The 18,702-nt window shown below is 38.3% G+C and overlaps 1 protein-coding gene across 2 annotated transcripts in view; it reads right to left on the minus strand.

The window, feature by feature from the left end:
• The window catches only part of LOC310896039 (uncharacterized protein), a 680,208-nt gene that overhangs the window by 302,327 nt on the left and 359,179 nt on the right, over positions 1–18,702 (minus strand). The window contains exons 16-19 of one of the 2 annotated variants that reach the window (XM_083827872.1): positions 7,742–7,818; positions 4,222–4,315; positions 2,970–3,121; positions 1,091–1,471 (exon numbers count right to left, since the gene is read on the minus strand). In XM_083827872.1, coding sequence (XP_083683998.1) covers positions 1,091–1,140 — 50 coding nt within the window. In that variant the 5' untranslated portion in view covers positions 1,141–1,471; positions 2,970–3,121; positions 4,222–4,315; positions 7,742–7,818. Of the gene's footprint in view, positions 1–1,090; positions 1,472–2,159; positions 2,395–2,969; positions 3,122–4,221; positions 4,316–7,741; positions 7,819–18,702 lie in introns of those variants that run through there. The other variant, XR_014581128.1, reaches the window with a different exon arrangement.

Consider the following 18,702-nt stretch of genomic DNA (forward strand, 5'->3'; position numbering starts at 1 on the left):
AGATTATTAGAGATGAGTCAGCTTCGCAGTTTTATAATACTGGGAAACTATTTTTCCTGGCTATTACGTAACACTACAACATGTTTAAAGGAAGTTAATTGCATACCATAGGCTTCCATAGATCTCAGTTAGCAATTTTCTCCTTTCTCCTCACACAGTACTTCACCCAATCAAAATTAAAGCAGAGGTACAAAAGGAAGAATATATCCTAAAATTTTATGCATGAGTGGTGAAAGATAAAGACAAAAAAGGTCTCTAGGAATGTTCATAGCTCCCAACAGTAAAAGGCACACACAGCAGTATTGCATGATTCTGATAAAAAGGAAGGTGGCATCAAAGCAGACAGTCTTTCACTCCAAACTGACCAGCTTACAGAAAATGAACTTTCTTTTGTAGAGAAGTAGTAAACCATAAAACCAGTAAACATTTTTCTAACACATACCCATGAATAGCAACATTTTCATGCTCAGAAGTGCTCGGTTTATCTCAGCAAAACAGCATTTGTAATTTACAGCAACAACTGTACTCTGGGTAAAATCCTTACAACTTTAACAGGATTTTGCCAAAGACTTCAGAAGCTGGCTGCTAGTGTCATGAATGTACCACCTTTTTATTGCTATCAGCCTAAACTTATGTCACATATAGATGACCATAGAGGTGCAAGGAAAACATTCCTGAAAACTAATAGTTCAGGAACATAGATTTGTGAACTCTTTTTTACAGAATAGAATCATATATATGTATATATAAAGAAAAAGCATCAGAAAATTAACAAACACTATGAAAGACAACAACATAGCTTTTGCAAAAACACTTTCTCTAACTGGAGCATAATGATGGCTGGAATGCTTTGTATGTGCTTAGAGTAAAACCTACACACAGAACCTAAAATGATGTTATTGGAGCGTGTTTTATAAACATTTAGCATTATTGCATTATTTAAAAACATGATTTATAAAAGCCTCCACTGAACTAACTAGAAAAAAACAGCCTATGATTTCTAGAGGAGTTAAATTAACAATGTCAACTTTCAAGCATATCATTAATGGTCTGCAATGCCTGGAGATGGCTCTGTATGTGTTCCACTCACCTCTCCTGCTGCATGAGCATGGGTTTAATACTTTTCTGTCCTTTGCACATATCTGAAAAGTGTTTGGAGGAAGAAGCAGCAGAGAGGAACTCTTATGGGCTGACTGCAACACCTGCTCCCCATCTCCTGTGCCTCATGGGAGGGAGGAGGCAGTAGAAGAAGCAAAGGAGTGAAATCAAGCCTAGAAAGATGGGAGAATTGGGGAAAGGTGGGTTTAGTTTTGTTTTTATTTCTCACCATCCTACTCTATTTTCAATTAGTAATAAAGCAAATTAATCCTACCCAAGTCAAGTCTGTTTTGCCTTTGGTGATAACTGGTAATTCATCTCCCTGTCCTTATCTACATCCAGAAATTTTTCTGTCTTAGTTTCTCCCCCTGTTCTGTTGAGAAGGGGAACAAGAGAGAAGCTGACTGAATACGGCAGCCAGCCAAGGTCACACCAGCACAAAAATGAAAAGATTGTCCATGACACTTCAAAATCTTTATAACTAAAGATTAGAAGCAGATTTTTATCTTGAAGTTATAATTGCCATTATTCTCCTTATGCATAATAATTTTCTAATACTGCCACATGACTTAAGAGTAGAAATATGATTACACAGACTACCCTTACATGTTGCGGACTGATAGAGTCAAAAGAAATCATCATGAAGAGGTTGCAGAGATCATTTTTTTCAGGCATAAAATACTTTCTGGTTGTGATTTAGGCTGTGAGACAGATCATCAGATGGGTGACTACTTCCTGTTCACATGAATATAAACTCACAAACTGAATTGCTGGAGTGAAAACTGAACTGCAGGTTCTGAACATTTAATTTATGTCAGTTATGGCAAGTAATTTAGCTTGAAAAAGTCATAAAAAGGAAATACTACATAAAGTAAATACTACAGCTGCAGATATATATATCTGTGTATGAACCATTACCTCTGTATGCATAGATTTAAATCATATCTAGAGACTACAAAAATCCATCAGTCATGTGTACAAAGAAGTCTTAAACCACCTTGTTCTTAATCAATTTGAAGTCTGGCTCAGGTAAAACCTCATCTTTGGGACAAAACCCATACCATTTCACAGGCTATGGTAATGAAGCACTCAGACTCGAACCACACATAACAACAACAATGGATCCCTACCATCTCCTTCTCTGATATTAAATCAAAAAAAAAAAAAATCCACAAAGCTTATCCTCTCTCAAAGCATGATTCAGCAACAGAACAAAAGAAGTGCTGGGTATGTAGCAGATTCAAAAAGTGAGGTCAACCAAATTGCAAAAGCATTGTTAAAAGGGAATATAGCAGCAAATTGTGATCAGGTGGCTTTAGAAATTCAGGTTTCATCCAGGATGGAGGAGCTGCAAGAACAGTAGAGTTCCGAACTAAGTACTCATTTTCAAGGAAAACACAGCATTTGAGCGGAGGCTCCAAATGTAAAATAATTAAATTATAGACAACTGAGAGTATTATATAAAATTCTTCCAAGATTAAATAGCAAACCAAGAAACAAAAAACAACCTTAAGGCATAATACTGAATTTTCTTTGTGACATCAGATACCGGGGCAGAATTCCAAGAACAGCCTCTTTAGTCAGTTACTGCAATGAGCAAAATTAGTTTCCAGTATCTTCCCTTCTAGAGTGGCTCTCAGTTCAGTTACTTAAATAACACAAAACAATTCACTATATACTGTGTATATACAGTACTTCATATTGTATCTACGTAAGAGATTCTGCCTCTACAGGATGCTTAGCATGCTTGCTATTTTTTGGACAACTTTTCATTTTTATAGGAGAAGAGAATATATTCATCTAAGAGAACAATTAACATTTTCATTACATGCAGAACAGGTGACATATCAGGGCTTCATGCATTTACTTACTGAGTGAAGAGCCTTTAAGAAATGCTCCTTCACTGGAACGCTGGCTGCTAAACCACTACATGAAGTATTGGCCCTCTAAATATAGTCCTGTTGACAGCTGTCAAATGTGTAGTACTTTAGCGAAGTCAAGATAATCTCAAATATTGCAGTCCCTGCTCAAAAGATGATGTAGCACTTTAAAATGTGCACAGTACATGCAACTAGTGTTTTATCAAAAAAAAAAAAAAGTTTGACTTACTTTAAATCTACTTTCTTAACATTCTGACTAGCTGCCATCTAATTGAGTTTTCTCCATTAAATTAATTCCAACCTTTGTGCATACCTCAGAGAAAGAACGAAGTGAAGAAAACTTGCATTTCATCACCAGCCAAATAATGAACAACTACATTAGAAATATGACTACAAAGATCACAGATAGTCTGAATCTATACTCATATTAAAAAAAAAAAAGTTTTAATTTTCCTCATTAAAACTGAAGTAATTTAGTGCATTTTAATTCTATTTGAAATCCAAATACCTGTGAAAGCTTTTGTAATATCATTTAAAGGACCGTATAACCTACATTTTCTTTTCTTCTCTTCATTCTCTCCTCCTTTTCACCCTTTTGTGTTGTCTACCTGCTTAAGTCATTCATAGTAACTGGAGCCCTACAGTCTACTTTTTTTTTTTTGTCTTAAAAGAATCCTCTTTCATTTCTCCCACAAATTTTCCTTTCTAATTTTGCTTTCCATTTTTGACTTTTCAACGAGTCTTAGTTATTAGCACATACATATCCCTTGCTGAGGCAACCATCTCCTGTGCTGGCTCGGAGCAAGGGATTGCGGCCTAGTGTCCTTTCCTCACCACACTGGGGAAACCCTGGGGCAGCAAAGACCCACCAGGAACTGGCAGCTCTCTTGAGAGTGGCTGAGGAGGTGTGGGGGCCAGGAGCAGAGGTGGCCACCCCCACACCTGTGGAAGGCAGCCTTAGGGAGCATGGTGGGCAGGGAAGGCCTTGGTACTGTCAGCCCAAATGGTCTGTTCAAACCGCAGCTGTAAATCACTCATGAGGAACTGCAGAGAGTGAGAAGGAGATTGACCGGTGTAGTTGTACTCAACCATCCGTGGGACAGAGGCGTCAGACAGCCACAACACAAGATACAAAGGATCCCCTACCCTCTTGCCACCAGGCAGATGGTGGTTACTTAAGAGACAGGGAGAAATGGACACAGGGTTCTGCTCAGGGCCGCAGGCAAATCCTCTCCCCACCTACCTCACCTTCCCAGGTTCTTCTGGTACATTTTTTTCTGCTTCATCTCTTCTTCAAAATAGCTGTCCAGGTTAGATGGCAATGGCTCTCACAAAAACTAGTGAACAAACCACCAGTAATCTCATTACTTCTCATTTGTTATTAAAATAATGCTGAAGTTACTGAAAATGGCATATTATGTCAGTGTAAGCTGGACAGTTTGCCTATCAAAGTCCTGAGCACGTTAGTAGTGCTGGCTTTTTGTGTGTGTGTGTTTTGTTTGGTTTTTTTTTTTAACATAATTCAGGCTGAAAATAAAGTTTGTGAATATTTTTTTCTGAGTCATAAGCCTGTGAAATGGTTAGAAGGAGGAACAAGTATTTACCTAGCATTCACAAGCCTTCTACAGTTTGTCAGAAACAGTGCTGGTCTTTATTACAAAACTCTTATTTATAGCAAGGAAAAATGTTAGATGTCTATATATTTATAGTTATCAGATTTCTATCTTAAGAGCCTTATAGGAAATAAACTAGATTCCATGTAGTTTGTGCTATCACATTGTATTAACATGCATAGGGAAAAATGTAGTCCGAAACCTGGCCAAGGGTACTCTGCTTTCACATTTGCTTCTCTTTTTGTGTGTGTGTGTGTGTGTGTGTTCCTTAAAAAGCTTTCCTGCTTTTCTTAAAAGCAAATGGAAAAATAAAACCCAAGATAAGCAGCAGTCTTGAAATCCAGATGTTCAAGGGATTGCTTCAGTAGATCATCAATAGGCAATGCACAAAAAAAGTCAAACTCAGCACAATAGGCAAGGAACCAGAGAGTTTGAAGACAAAATGGAATAAATGAACATCTAAACTTTCTCAGTGGCAGCGACTGATCCCAGCAACTCAACAAATTCTCAAGGCATCAACCATTTACTGTGCCAAAGGACACTGGTCATTAACTCAGGGGTGCATTCAGACTCCTACAGACAGACAACAGGCAGCTTTAACAGATGGACAACAAGCTACAGACTGTGACTGAGGAGCAATGAAATGTTCATTCACTGCATTAATCACATATATGTGAGAATCACAGAAAGATTGAGGTTGGAAGGGACCTCTGGAGATAATTAGTCCACCCCCCCAGCTCAAGCAGGGTCACATAGAGCACATTGCACAGGATCATGTCTGGATGGGTTTTGAATATATCCAGAGAAGGAGATTCTACTACCTCTTTGGGCAACCTGTTCCACTGCTCTGTCACCCTTACAATAGTTTTTCCTCATATTCAGATGGAACCTCACATGTTTCATTTTGTTCCCATTGCTTCTTATTCTATTTCTGGGCACCACTGAAGAATCTGGCCCCATCACCTTGACACCCTTCCTTAAAATATTTATAAACATTGATCAGATGCCCTCTCAACCTTTTCTTATCCACGCTAAGTAGGCCTCTCTCTCTCAACTTTTCCTCATAAGTGAGATTCTGAAGTCCCCTAATCATCTTCATAGCCCTCCACTGGACTCGTTCCAATAGCTCCATGTCCCTCTCGTACTGGGGAGACCAGAACTGGACACAGTGCTCCAGAGGTGGCCTCACCAGGGCTGAGTAGAGGGGCAGGAACACCTCCCTCGACCTGCTGGCAACACTATTCCTAATGCACACCAGGATACGACTGGCCTTCTTGGCCACAAGGGCACATTGCTGGTTCATGGGGCTTATGTCCTTTAACTGTGCACATGCATACACCAAATAACTCACTTGCTCTTCAAAGCTGCTCTGTGTCTTATTTCTCCTCTTCTACAAATCATGAATATACACAGGATAGAAAGATAGTGATTGCTGCTAGTACAGAAGTAATGTCAAATCTGGGGGCTATACACACGTTGAAGCTCTTCTAAACTACAAGAGTATTATAGCTGAGCATCTGGAAATGTTTTCAATCATCTTTGAGCAAAATCTTTTCAATGCCACAGGGCTAATCTGGGAATGAAAGCCCAGCTCTAAGCCATCTGTAACAGCCCACTTTTACCACATTCTTTATTTAACAGTTCATTGTTCCAAAAGTTTGCAAGTAATTGGCTTGTTACATTAGCAATTACCTTCTTGGGTGTAAGTGCGTATTCTTTCCTATGTAATTAAAACTGCTGAGCTGAGGAAATGAATCTAAGCCATTATACAATAATGTAAGATCAGAACCTCTTCAACTTTCATTTAACCTGGTTTTGTAGACTCTGAGATTTCCAATCAGATCTTAATTTCTGACTCTGTTTGGACTTTATCCTTAATCTAAAGTGTCAGTAGTTAAATACATTTCACTTGAAGAAGATGTATGAACAAAGCCTCTTTCATTGCTTGGGATACTTCACTGAAGATACAAGAGGAAGTCTCCCTGAAATGCAACTGTGGGGAGAGGAGAGGAGGAGGTTTCAAAAGACAGTAGGTTGACTTCATGGCAGAAAACCATACAGACAATGATTCAGAGGTATGGAAACAGTTCCTTTGCTGATTTTCTACTGAGACTGTCATAAAAACAAGATCTTGATTATGAAACACTGCCTGTGCAAGAAATAATCAAAAGACTGAGCACTAGATTTTTTTTTATGTTTGCATAATGAAATCCAAACTTGCATGGTGCCATAAGATCTCTGATCTCTGTCTCCATTTATCTCACAAATCATGAGCAGTGTATAAAATTTGTGGCAATTAGGTAAATGTGCATGAGGTAGACATGGGATCCGTCTAATCAGCCACTTACTGCATTTTCTGTAAGCTAAAACACTGACCCCAGCAAGAAGATGCTTTGCACTATTTGACATTGACACATATGAGGGAAGCAGAAGTACACTTTAAAAGTTCATTCTCAAAATTCCTCTGAGGGCCTTCAGCCTGTACAAGAAGAACTATCTCTTCTGTCTCTTTTCATGCTCCCTCTTCCATTCTCCAGGATGTTCAAATAATCCAGATATCTGCACAGAGAGCATGAACTATTTGATTTCCCCTAGAATAGCCTGTGTGTTGAAATTCTACTGGACTCCTCAATGGGATCAATACACGATCAATGCATACTGCAACACAACCAAAAACTTGCAACTAATTATTAATTACTTACAAAAATGCCCTCATTCAGGTTAATTGTATTAAATAACCTCTCAAGGAAACAAGAGCTAGCAAAGGAGTGTTCTATAGGAAGTTTATATTAAAAGCTGATTTTTAGTATTTAAAAACATGGTAACTCTATTGCCCTATTTTAAAGCCAAATTTACATGCCTCTGTAATAAAACAGGAAAAATCCTAATATGTCTAACCTTGCTTTTGAAGGGCTGGCTATGACCCAGTACTTACAGAACTGATACAAGCTGCCAGCCCCACTGATGTCAGTGGATCTCTGCCAGTTGATATCAGCAAGGATTAACCCCATTATCATTCTTCTTGCTCTAACCTTGCATTCTTCTTTTTTATTTCCTCCATTTACCTGCATAGTGGCCTGACAGAGGCAATCATTGAACAAATATCTTTGAGACTAAATCCTTTCCATACTCCTTAATTTTTACTCCTACCTCATTTAATATTCTCTATGTTGCCTGCACCCAGCCTTAATGTTACAAACGTGGTTGCATTTTCATCTTCCATCCACCTAAAAACAAAACAAAACAAAAAAAATCAGATCACTCTCTTTATTGTTTAAGAAATGCCTCTTTCTTCATAGCTATTGTTCCCAGGCATTTTAGCACAATCAAATGTCCCTGGTTGTTGATTCAGATCATACCTGCACAAAACAACCCTCTCCAGCTATCTAAGAAGCAGCTTTAGTTGGCAAACTAACAGTTCTGAATTATTTATCATGTTCATATACTGGGATTCAGATTACAGACAATGGGGATTATTACACAGAGTGGAGTAGCAATGCTACATATATTGCAGTAATTCTTAAGTGCTCATTGAGCAAAAAACGTTAGCATTTGAATCCACTTGTTAAAATGGACAAAAAAAAAATACAATTATTTTCTCCACATCTGATGACAATTTGCCATGCCATCTATTCAACATGTCTTAAAGGTAGGCCTCAACTGAACAAAGCATTTCAATAATCCCTGGAAGTGTTCAAGGCCAGGTTGGATGGCGCTTTGAGCAACTTGGTCTAGTGGAAGGTATTCCTACCAATGGCTTGGGGATTAGACTAGATGATCTTTCAAGGTCCCTTCCAATTCCTAACATTCTGTGTGTCTGTGATTCTGTGAATCCTGTTTATCTTTAGAGGTCTTTTCACACACAAAGATATTCAGGGACATTTTGAAGACCAATTTCCTCTTTAGAAAACAGACTACCTAAACCCAAAATCCACCATGGAAAGACAGTCTCTAAAACATTTACTGAGATAGGCCCATTATTTTACACGTGATTATTTTTCCTTGCTTCTCCCCCAAAATACCAACTTCTTTGATTTATTACACCTCAGAATAAAAAATAAAAAATAAAAAAATAAATCAGAAAAACTTCATCTTTTTTGATGAAGACAGTCATTTTGGAAATTTCAAAAATTTGGTAGGCCAACAAATCCATTTTCTTGCCAGCATTACTCTTTGTAGTTAATCACAGATTCAAATTCCTTAATATGTTTTGAAAATCAGATCTGTATGTGGTCAGTAATATTGTAATGATTTTTAATATCTCCTCAAAGAGATAAGAATATCTTCTCAAAATTGATCTATCATGGAAGCAGTATTTTCTAAAGAGGCTAGCATATAGCAGTGACACTTCAGCATCCTGTGTCTGGGATTCCCCAGCTCCGATACATACTGCATAAAGAAGCATCTTCTCTTGCTTTGAGTATGTGACCGTTTAATACCGTTTAGTTCTTATACTGGGAGAAGAACAAGCAACCACAACCCTTCTTCTCCCTGGCAATCCTGATCTTTATATACTGCTGTGACTTCTGCCTCAGTTCTCTCTTGTACAAGCAACAGTCCTAACCTACTTAATCATTCCTTGTTCAGAAATGTTTCCACAGCTTTGATCATCTTCACTGCCCTTCCCAGAAATTCTCAAAATCAGTTCACCAATATACTGTATATGGAGCTGCCTTTCAATATCACTTGTCTGCTGATTCCTCCCTTCCTTCCCAGGTTATTTTTCTCCAGTACTCAAAATGAACCAATGGAAGACAAACGTATTACTGAGTATTCTACAACAATTTGACAGAGCAATTTTCAGCTTCGTATAGCTCCTAGATAATGCTACATACTATCAGCTTCCTGAAAAACCAATCTATTTTCAAGTATAATTACAAAAAAAAAAAAAAGGGGGGGGGGGGGGCAATCAAGGCCAAAGCCAATCAGCCTAAATAGTTCAATCTCATAAACTCTTGAGGAAAATAAGTGGGTTTGTGCACATTTTGACAACCTAGCTCTCTGATTCTGTGCATGAGCATTCCTGGAATCAACCAATTCAGGTCATCTCAAGTTGTGCCAGAGGAGGTTCAGATTGGATATCAGAAAGAAAGTCTTCATAGAGAGGGTGGTCAAGCATTGGAATGGGCTGCCCGGGGAAGTGTTGGAGTTCCCATGCCTGGAGGTATTTATGAGATGTGTGGATGTGGCACAAAGGAACATGGTTTAGTGATGGCACTCAGTAGGTCAGGTTGATGGTTGGACTTGACGATTTTGAAGGTCTTTTCCAACATATATGATTCTATGATTACTCATTTTTTTACAGAATGTGTTAAGAAAATAAAAATCTACATTTTCTGAACTTGGAAAGCTGCTTTGGGACATGCAGCCTTCACATAGCCAACCATTTTCTTTTCTCTTTGACTATCCAAAGTAAACTTCTGCTGTGCTTGCTTCACATAAAGGCAGAAAGCAAAGACTACTTAAAGAAATCTACCTTCTTTAAAATGCTTGTTTTCAAATTCACTTTATAGTTGATCAGATATTACTTCAATCTTCTGTAAACACACTGGCAGAAATAAGTTTTTATTCATATTAACCAATAGACTCATAAACAATGATCTAGATTCTTGAAGTGCAGAAGAGTAGCTTTACTAACTAAGGCTTAGAGTAAATTCAAATACCATCTTAATTAATCTTTACATTGTCAACTTACTGTTTCAGTACAATGTCTTACTTATTAGTCATATATCTTTTTTAAAGTTACTTTATATGTTTGGTTTTTAACATAAAACCCATCAAATCTTTAGTTATTATACTCTGACTACTCTATTTCAAATTCTGGTCAATTAGATACAGTTGTGTTTTCTCTGATAATATATATATATATATATTAACATTCTTTCAGACCTACCTATTGCTCTATTTTTAAAACCAGCTCTATTTCTGTATTTACTTCCAAAACATTACTGAATTCCAATGAGAAATCCCTAGGGCATTTCACATTTACTCAGTCAGCTCTCCTGAAGGCAAAATTCATTCTTGTGCTGTTCCTCAAAAATGTGCTTGCATGACAATGTCGAATATAATGACATCTGAAGCTGAAAACCCTAGACAGCGACAGTTCTGGCACTGTCTGTCACAGTAGGCTCATTTACTTAGGTTAGGGCCAAAACAGATTGTGTCACTCTCTAGCACATTGCATATAAAAGATACCTCTGTGTTTCAAAAAAAAAAAAAAAAAGAAAAAAGAAAGAAAAAGAAAAAGAAGATCCCTTCCAAAGTTTTACACCACCCTCAAAGTCAATAGCTGTGCAGTTAAAATCTCTAAGCAGTTCAAAGCCTTTCTTGCAAGCCTTATCAATAACCCAAATTCCTGATCTATTTTCTGTACCTGTTCTAGAACAGCAGGAAAGCACTGCCGAGTAACCCCAGCTATTGTCCCCACTATGTCTTTTCTGCATAAGGCAAAACATTTTAAATTTTTATTCACTTGATATTTCCTTTCTCTAAACACTTCATTCCCCCAGTATTGATTTTAACGTGGCAAGGGTTTGCTAGAAGGGGGGCTGCAGGGTACCTCTGTGAGCAGACCCCAGCAGCTGCCCCATGTCAGATCAGAGCCAGCTCCAGCAGGATCCAAAAGGGACCGGCTGCTGGCCAGAGCCGAGCCACTGAGTGACGTTGGTTGGGCCTCTGGGAGAGCAGATTTAAGAAAAGGAAGGGAAAAAAGACTGACGCACAACAGCAGCTGGGTGAGAAACAGCCCTGCACGCCCCAAGGACAGTACAGAAGGAGGGCAGGAGGTGCTCCAGGCATGCAGCAGCAGTTTCCCTGCAGCCTGTGGAGAAGCCCACAGGCCTGCCCAGAGGCCCATGCAGAGGTGGAGCAGGCTGTCCCCCTGCAGCCCATGGGTCCCACATGGAGCACATCTCCACGCTGCAGCACGTGGAGGAGCCCCCGGTGGAGCAGGTGGATGTTGCCTGGAGGAGGCTGCGGCCCATGGAGAGCCCCCGCAGGAGCAGGCCCCGGGCCGGAGCTGAAGCCTATGGGGTCTGGGGAGAGCTGCCGCCCGTGGGGGACCCGTGCTGGAGCAGCTTGCTCCTGACGGATGGACCCCGTGGTACGGAGACATGTAGGAATAGTTCCTGAAGAGCTGCTGCCTGGGGAAAACCCACACAAGATCTGCTCCTCGGGAGCAGGGGCAGAGACAAAGCATTAGGGACTGACCGCAGCCCCCATTCCAAGTTCCCCTGCGCCGCTCAGGGGGAGGAGGTAGAAGAGAGTGGATGGAGGGAAGGCGTTTTTAGTTTGCTTTGAGTTTCTCACTGCTCTAGTCCATTACAAATAGGCAATAAATTATATTAATTTCCCTATGTCAAGTATGTTCTGCCTGTAACAGTTATTGTTAGTTATCTGTCATCATCTGAACCCTTGAGCCCTTTTTCCATCGTGTTTTCTCCCCCTCTTCTTTTGAGGAGGGGGAGTGAGAGAATGGCTAGGGCAGAGTTCAATTGCCCAGCAGGGTAAAACCACCACACCCCCTTGAGCTAGAATATTCATTTAACAAATCCTATAGCTTGCTGCTTTTAGATTTGCCTGGTTTGAGCTTCTTTTTCTTTTTATTCCCTCAAAGGCATTGGAATTATTTCAAAATTGGATGTCTTGGAGAAGTATTTTATCATTATCATTATTTCTATGCTATCTTATATGCAAGTGCATAAAACATTCTTTCTTAATCTCCTTCTTGTGTACTGTCTCCCCTTTTCGTTCTTTCACCACTTCAGGAATGTGCCTGAAATCCTAAATCACTTTTATCTATACTGCTCTTGGATGACCAGAATCATGAAACTCAGAACTCACTTGCATGACAGAAGACAAACTGCATATATTGGGTCATGAAACACTCAGCTTTGATAATACTTTGCACTTTATATTCCATTTAAAAGGCTTTTGCTGTGCATTTGTATCCAGATGACCATAAGTAGAGATAGCAACATACCTGGCTTCCAATTTCACCTTCAAACTTCCATGAAGTTCTGAGGAGTTTTTCTCTTAAGATTTAATTCAGGACTGCTCTTATTTCTATTAATGACCATGTATTTCTATCAGATATTAATTATTTTAATAAGGCTAAAATCAGATACCTCATGTCTAGTAGCAGTATTGCTACTTCATTGATTCTTTTCTGAAGCTGCAGTGTTTCAAGATTGCTTATAAATGCATGTATTGATAAGCAGCAAGTAAGAAGTTTCGGCATTTATATTTTACATTTGAAAGAGTGTTGACACTATTTTTCAACACCAGGTGATTATAATTTTTATCTTACGGTGGCATTTTTACCTGCGCTTCTGGTTAAAGCTACTGTTTTACTATGTATTCAAAATACTACAGGTCCATAGAGAAAACACTTCAGTAATTGTCTTCCTCTCACTTGTCTTTTTTGCACTTCTTCAGTAAATTATATTGCTCACTTTAGAGTTCTTCATATCCAGCAACAGGAATTATATTAACTCATCTTTAAAATTATAAAAGCATAAGGTACTTATTTGTTTTTTGAATGTTTACAACAGACACAGGAGGTAAGTTATAAGTAGTAGACACTTTTTTCTTACACAGGTTTACTTTCACACATGAAAGAAAAATACATTATTAAATAGGAAAAAGGGGAGCCTTTTCATAATTGCTGTTGTTTTCTTCTTTTTTTTTTTTAGAGTCCACAGAACAGTATCAAATTCTGTCATATGAAGTGACACTAAAATATAAAAGTCTTTCACAGATCATTAACAACAAGCAATCATTCTTAGCTTAGTGAAAAAAGAAATTATTTGGGCACCAAATATGTTGCTTTAAATTTTCAGCAACTGTAGCATCTATTTCTCTATGAAAATAGTATTTGATTAACTTAGCCTCCGCCTTATATACACACACAGCAACATGTAAAGATCTCTCAATTTTCAGAACATTCATGACAATCTTCAATTATAATCCAAATGTATTATCTGAGGACTAAGCCCCTAGCATATACTAAGCAAATTTCATTGATTAACTGTGAGAGAATTGGAGAAACCAAGCTTAAATATTTTTGTTTCATGTTTGCCCATGTGCAGAAACATCTAAGATGAGAGGAGAGGAGGGGAGAGGAGGGGAGAGGAGAGGGAGAGGCCGCACCAACACTAACTATAGCAGGAGGATCACCTCTTTTGACTGGATGTCTATGCTGTGTTTAATGCACACCAAAGGCAAAGTCTTTTCACGAAACTTATTGGCTGGAGATGTTGAAATATATTCCTAGTGAGCACTTATGGTGGTGAAGAATAGCTGACAAAAAGCAAATATGAAACAGAAGCATATTTCTCATACTTGGAGAACTGCAGACATACGCATATATAACATAATCATAATGAACTAAGAGTATTGGCAACATTCACCATTTTTTAAGATACAGTGGTTAGATAAATAAGCTCCATTTATGTTCTATTTTCTATTTATTATTTAAACAATTTAAAAATAGTTTTTTTAAAACACTGTAAAAATATTCAATGAAATCATTCATGCAGTATATTTTTTGTTTCCACTTTTCCCCAAAGGTATACAAGCAGTAAATTCACTTGTTCTCATTTCTTTCAGGTAAAGAAAATTTATTTTAGAAATAATAGTGATATCATCCACAGCACTGCTGTGGAGCATTTCCATTATATAAACATTGAAGCTATCCTGCACTAAGAAAAAAATAATAATCTGTGAACTGGATGATAGTCTGAAAGCAACAGAGATCATGTTTGATGTAGGGAAAATAAATCCATATTTTTTTTTCTTTAAACCAAATCTATTGAAAGTGTCAGTACAGTTCAAACTGAAGTCCATAGAGGTATGCTGATATTCACCAGCTGAGGCTCCAGTTTTCTGTTTGTAAACTGGTAAGGACAAGTTTGAAATAAGATTGATAATGGAATGCTAATATCTGTAACTTCCATTCTCTTTCACATTTATTCTAAAAAATAGGTTTTAATTCAAGTGTTTGGTCTGAAGGAATCAAAAGGCTGATACCAATGTAAACCTTTCTAGTTTTCAGTCCAACCATATGGCCTTTTAGTATGAAAGCATATCTCTGCTTTCAAAGCACAGTTCCTTCATAGACATTTTCATTACGCTAACTTCCTATGCACCCTGTAGAGGAGAGAGATCAGATGGCAGTTGTATGAATATGCAAACTTTAAGTTCTTATTTCTCATTTATCAAGAACTACCAACACAACCGCAAACAGTAAGTGAGCTGTATCCAAACAAACAACAAGTCCCAGTACTGGGACATCCAAATGGCATAACTTGCTAGTGCATTACTGCAAGTTGCACAAGCTTGTTTAATGGCCATTGTTTGAGCTGGCAAACTATGAGGAAGAAACGGAGGAAGTTTTCAGAGCTCTTAGCCTTTTTTTATCATTTGTGAATTACCCAAGAACTCATTTTTTTTTCTTTTTAAATTATTTCCTTTCCTAAATCATTTGAAGATGTTTTCCATACACAAAAACTCACCCCATGCTTGATAAGTGGCTAAGCACTGCCCAGGATCTACCTTCCATATAGTTAAACAAAGGATCGATATTTGCAGCGGGAAGGCTTCTTTCCTTTGCGCTTCCCATCAGTCCTGACTTCAGGGTTGGCATCTATGTTGTGGCACAGTGTGTGGCATGGGAGCGATGCAAACTGGTTCGTCCCTGATTCACTCACTTCTAGTGCCAATGTCAAATCTGCTTTGTACTGATCTAAGCGGCTGCATCCAGGGAAAGTAGGACAGACACTCCCCAGAGAGGGGGGAACAGTCCAAGAGGAGGGATTGGTCCAGACTTTATGCTCTGTGCTCCTGCTGTGCCTCTCTGTTTGAGTACCCACAACTATTTCTTTTCCTCTTGGAGGCTTACATCTCTATAGAAATGATGACCTATTAGATAAATAACTACACTACACTCTAATAATTGAAGTGCAATTTTTCCCTCTTGGACTTTTCCCTTGAAGGCTTTTATTCCAGCAAATATGGCAATTCTAGTAGGGAAATGCATGCAGGCACACTGAGCTCTCAAAGTGGAAGCCTTTCTCACCTCATAATCCCACGTGAAGTTGAGGAGCACTTACCACTGTCATTCTTTTGAATCTCTTTAACCGTAAAAACTACTAAGAAAGCAGTTATGCTAAGTAGTACCACTGAAGCAGGCATTACACTATGCAAGGAGACACAACAGGGAAAATAAATACTGTAGCAGAGCCAGTATCTCTTCTATATCTTTTCTTTTGTAATTTTAATTAAGATGCTCAAAATAAGCTTTGCCTGGTAACTGGTATAGAGCAGTCTGCCTCTAAAAGCCAGGCTAGAAACACCAAGCATTTAAGATGAGTCTCAAGCCATTGGACTGAGGACATGAGGAGTGATCGTTACAAAGTGTCCAAATTTCATCTCAAGATAAAAACCTTTTCTTCTGCAGGTTTGTATTTTCAGATCATTTTCTGGCATCCCTTAAAAGTGACAGAGTTTGCCACAATAAAAATCCTTCATGTGAGATATTGTATCTTAAGCAAGAGGGTCAGGCCAGCAAAGGCATTGCACCCTTTCAGATATCCAAACCAAACTATTTTCAGACATTTGGAGCCACCATTGCTATAGATGGAGAAGCTAATCCACTGTGAGCACGCCTCTGCAACAAAGAAAATAAAGAAACCAGCCACAGCCAAAAATACTTCACTGACCTATCTGTAGTAGATTGCCTCCCCCCTAGTTATTAACAATGGCCCCTCATGCATGCTTAAATTCAGACACAGATAAAAAGGTAACCCCTGTGGTAGCTGAAACACTACTGAGATAAAAACACCTCCAAAATGAAGCTTAGAACTTTCTGTAATTCACCGCCTATTACAGTGGGGCTAATTCAAAAATAGAATAAAATTAAAATAAAATAATAAAATAAAATAAAATAAAATAAAATTAAAATTAAATAATAAAATAAAATAAAAGAAGGTTTGATTTCAAATTCAAAGTCTTTCCTGGGTCTTTCAAAATACATTTCAAAGCCTTCCAACAACCTGAAAAAAAAATTTTCAAAAATTTAAAAAGATGCAAAAAAAATAAAGCCTTTCAGACAGGCTGGGGCTTTTAATGCAAGTTTGACTCAAAGTCTGCATCAACATCCCCACAAAAACAAAATTACCTGTGTGATCCAAAAAAAAATACTTGAAGGGAAAATGTATATTCTAGGTAGCACAGAATTTAATTTATATTGTACAATGTAGACCATAAAGATGTAGTTGTTGAAATGAAAATAAAAGTGAGGACTTCTCAGGAAGGAGTCTTCTAAATGATGCAGATTAAAAAGCTCTGTTTGTTTCCATTTAATAACAAACCTTTGATCCAACCCAAAGGAAGGGAATAGCAGAACAAATGTTCTATAGTATTAAATGCAAAAGTGGGTAAAAGCATGTGATATGTTTTGAAAGAGTCAGTATCACATCTGATATCTAATATTATTGGCTCATTATATGCATGCTTTGCTTTCAAACAATAAGTCTCATTTCACATTCAGCCTTATGAGGACGTCCAGAAAATGTAGCACATTTTCTGCTGCTCAGAGCAGTCTCTCAGGGAGCCTTAATGGCAGTGTCTGTGTAGTCTCTGGCACAGACTGCATCTGGGAAACTCTAATGGCACAGAATCACTGTTTTGCTTGCTGGTGGTGCTGCTGTAAATGAGGAAAACAAATTTAATAGGATTAAATTACATATATTAGGCCCAAAAAGTCGGTGACTTATTTGCTGCAAACTGTGTTTCCTGAAAAAATTATGTTGCAAAATGCCCTAGTTATGAAAGCCTGCAGCCCAGAGCTGCCACACAATTATAGCTAAGTCTACAGGATGCTTTTTGACACAGTCCTACAAAATATTTCTTCTTCCTCTATGAACACTTTCTTACAGGCCTTTCTGATCGCTCTCACAGGGAACATCAGGGTTTTGAAACTCTGACTGGTTCATAGCCATGCCAATGTGTGAAGGTCTTACGTAACATAGTCCTTCAACCATCTAAACCATAGAGAAAGCTATTTTCCCCGTTCAAATGCCCTTAGAGATGAGAAGTATAAATCAGGATTACAATGAATCTAAACCAGACTTAAAACTGCCTCTCCCTCATTCCTCAGCATTTCCACGCTGGGAGTCATATTCTGGCTTGGGGTTACAAACGTGTTCCCATTAAATTTTGGTCCCACTTAGGTGCTAGTCCAGAAAAGTTTATATTTTGGAGAAGCTTTGAACAAGCCCTAGAGAGGCTCTAGTTGTAGATCCTTTATGTTATCAGTTACAAGTACTTCGAATTTTACCCTCCAGCCCAGGTTCAGACCCAGTTCAGACCCTTAACTGAGCAGAGTCCATCTCTTCGCATCTCTAGTTGTGCAGTACAATGTAATTACTTTGAATACATTTAAAATTACACTGGAAAATGACGGCATTCCCACAATTTACCTTCCAGGATGATTCCCCTATTAAAGTTTTAGTTGCACTGGGTAAACCTATGGTGCTTGCCAGACCTAATACTCATTAACTGCTCCCTGCACATTAGCCTCATTAGAGTATGAGCTGTATTTTAACACCAAACTGTTCTCCAGTCTGAATAGATTGATGATTCTGTTTTATTTACGTGGAATTTTTACTTCTTTACTTAAACCTCAACATATTTAAAAAAAAAAAAAAAAAAGTCATTTTCCCCTCCCCATTTTTAAGTGCACAGCACTGAGACACATAAATAGAGCAGGTGATATGTTTCAGTTCATATCCTCAGCTGAATCCTCTCTATTGTATATGCAGGGCTACTAAACCCACGCATGAGTTTTCAGACATAGCAGTCCCAGGCTTACTTAAGCATAAGAAATATGGTCTGGACGTTCCTGCTTACACATGATCCTTCTGCAATGGGAATGACATTGTGAGGTTGTGATTTCATACTTTAGTCCAGTATGAGTGTGCAGTACACTGGTGATCCCACACGGATACGTCCTTTTGGGGGAATAAAGCTTTACAGAACAATTCTAGTCATGGGCTTCACTGGAAATCCTGATTACAAGAAGATTAATACTCATCATATCAAATGTCAGG

The sequence above is a fragment of the Anser anser genome (genome assembly GCF_964211835.1).
Source record: "Anser anser genome assembly, chromosome: 3".
Lineage (NCBI taxonomy): Eukaryota > Metazoa > Chordata > Aves > Anseriformes > Anatidae > Anser > Anser anser.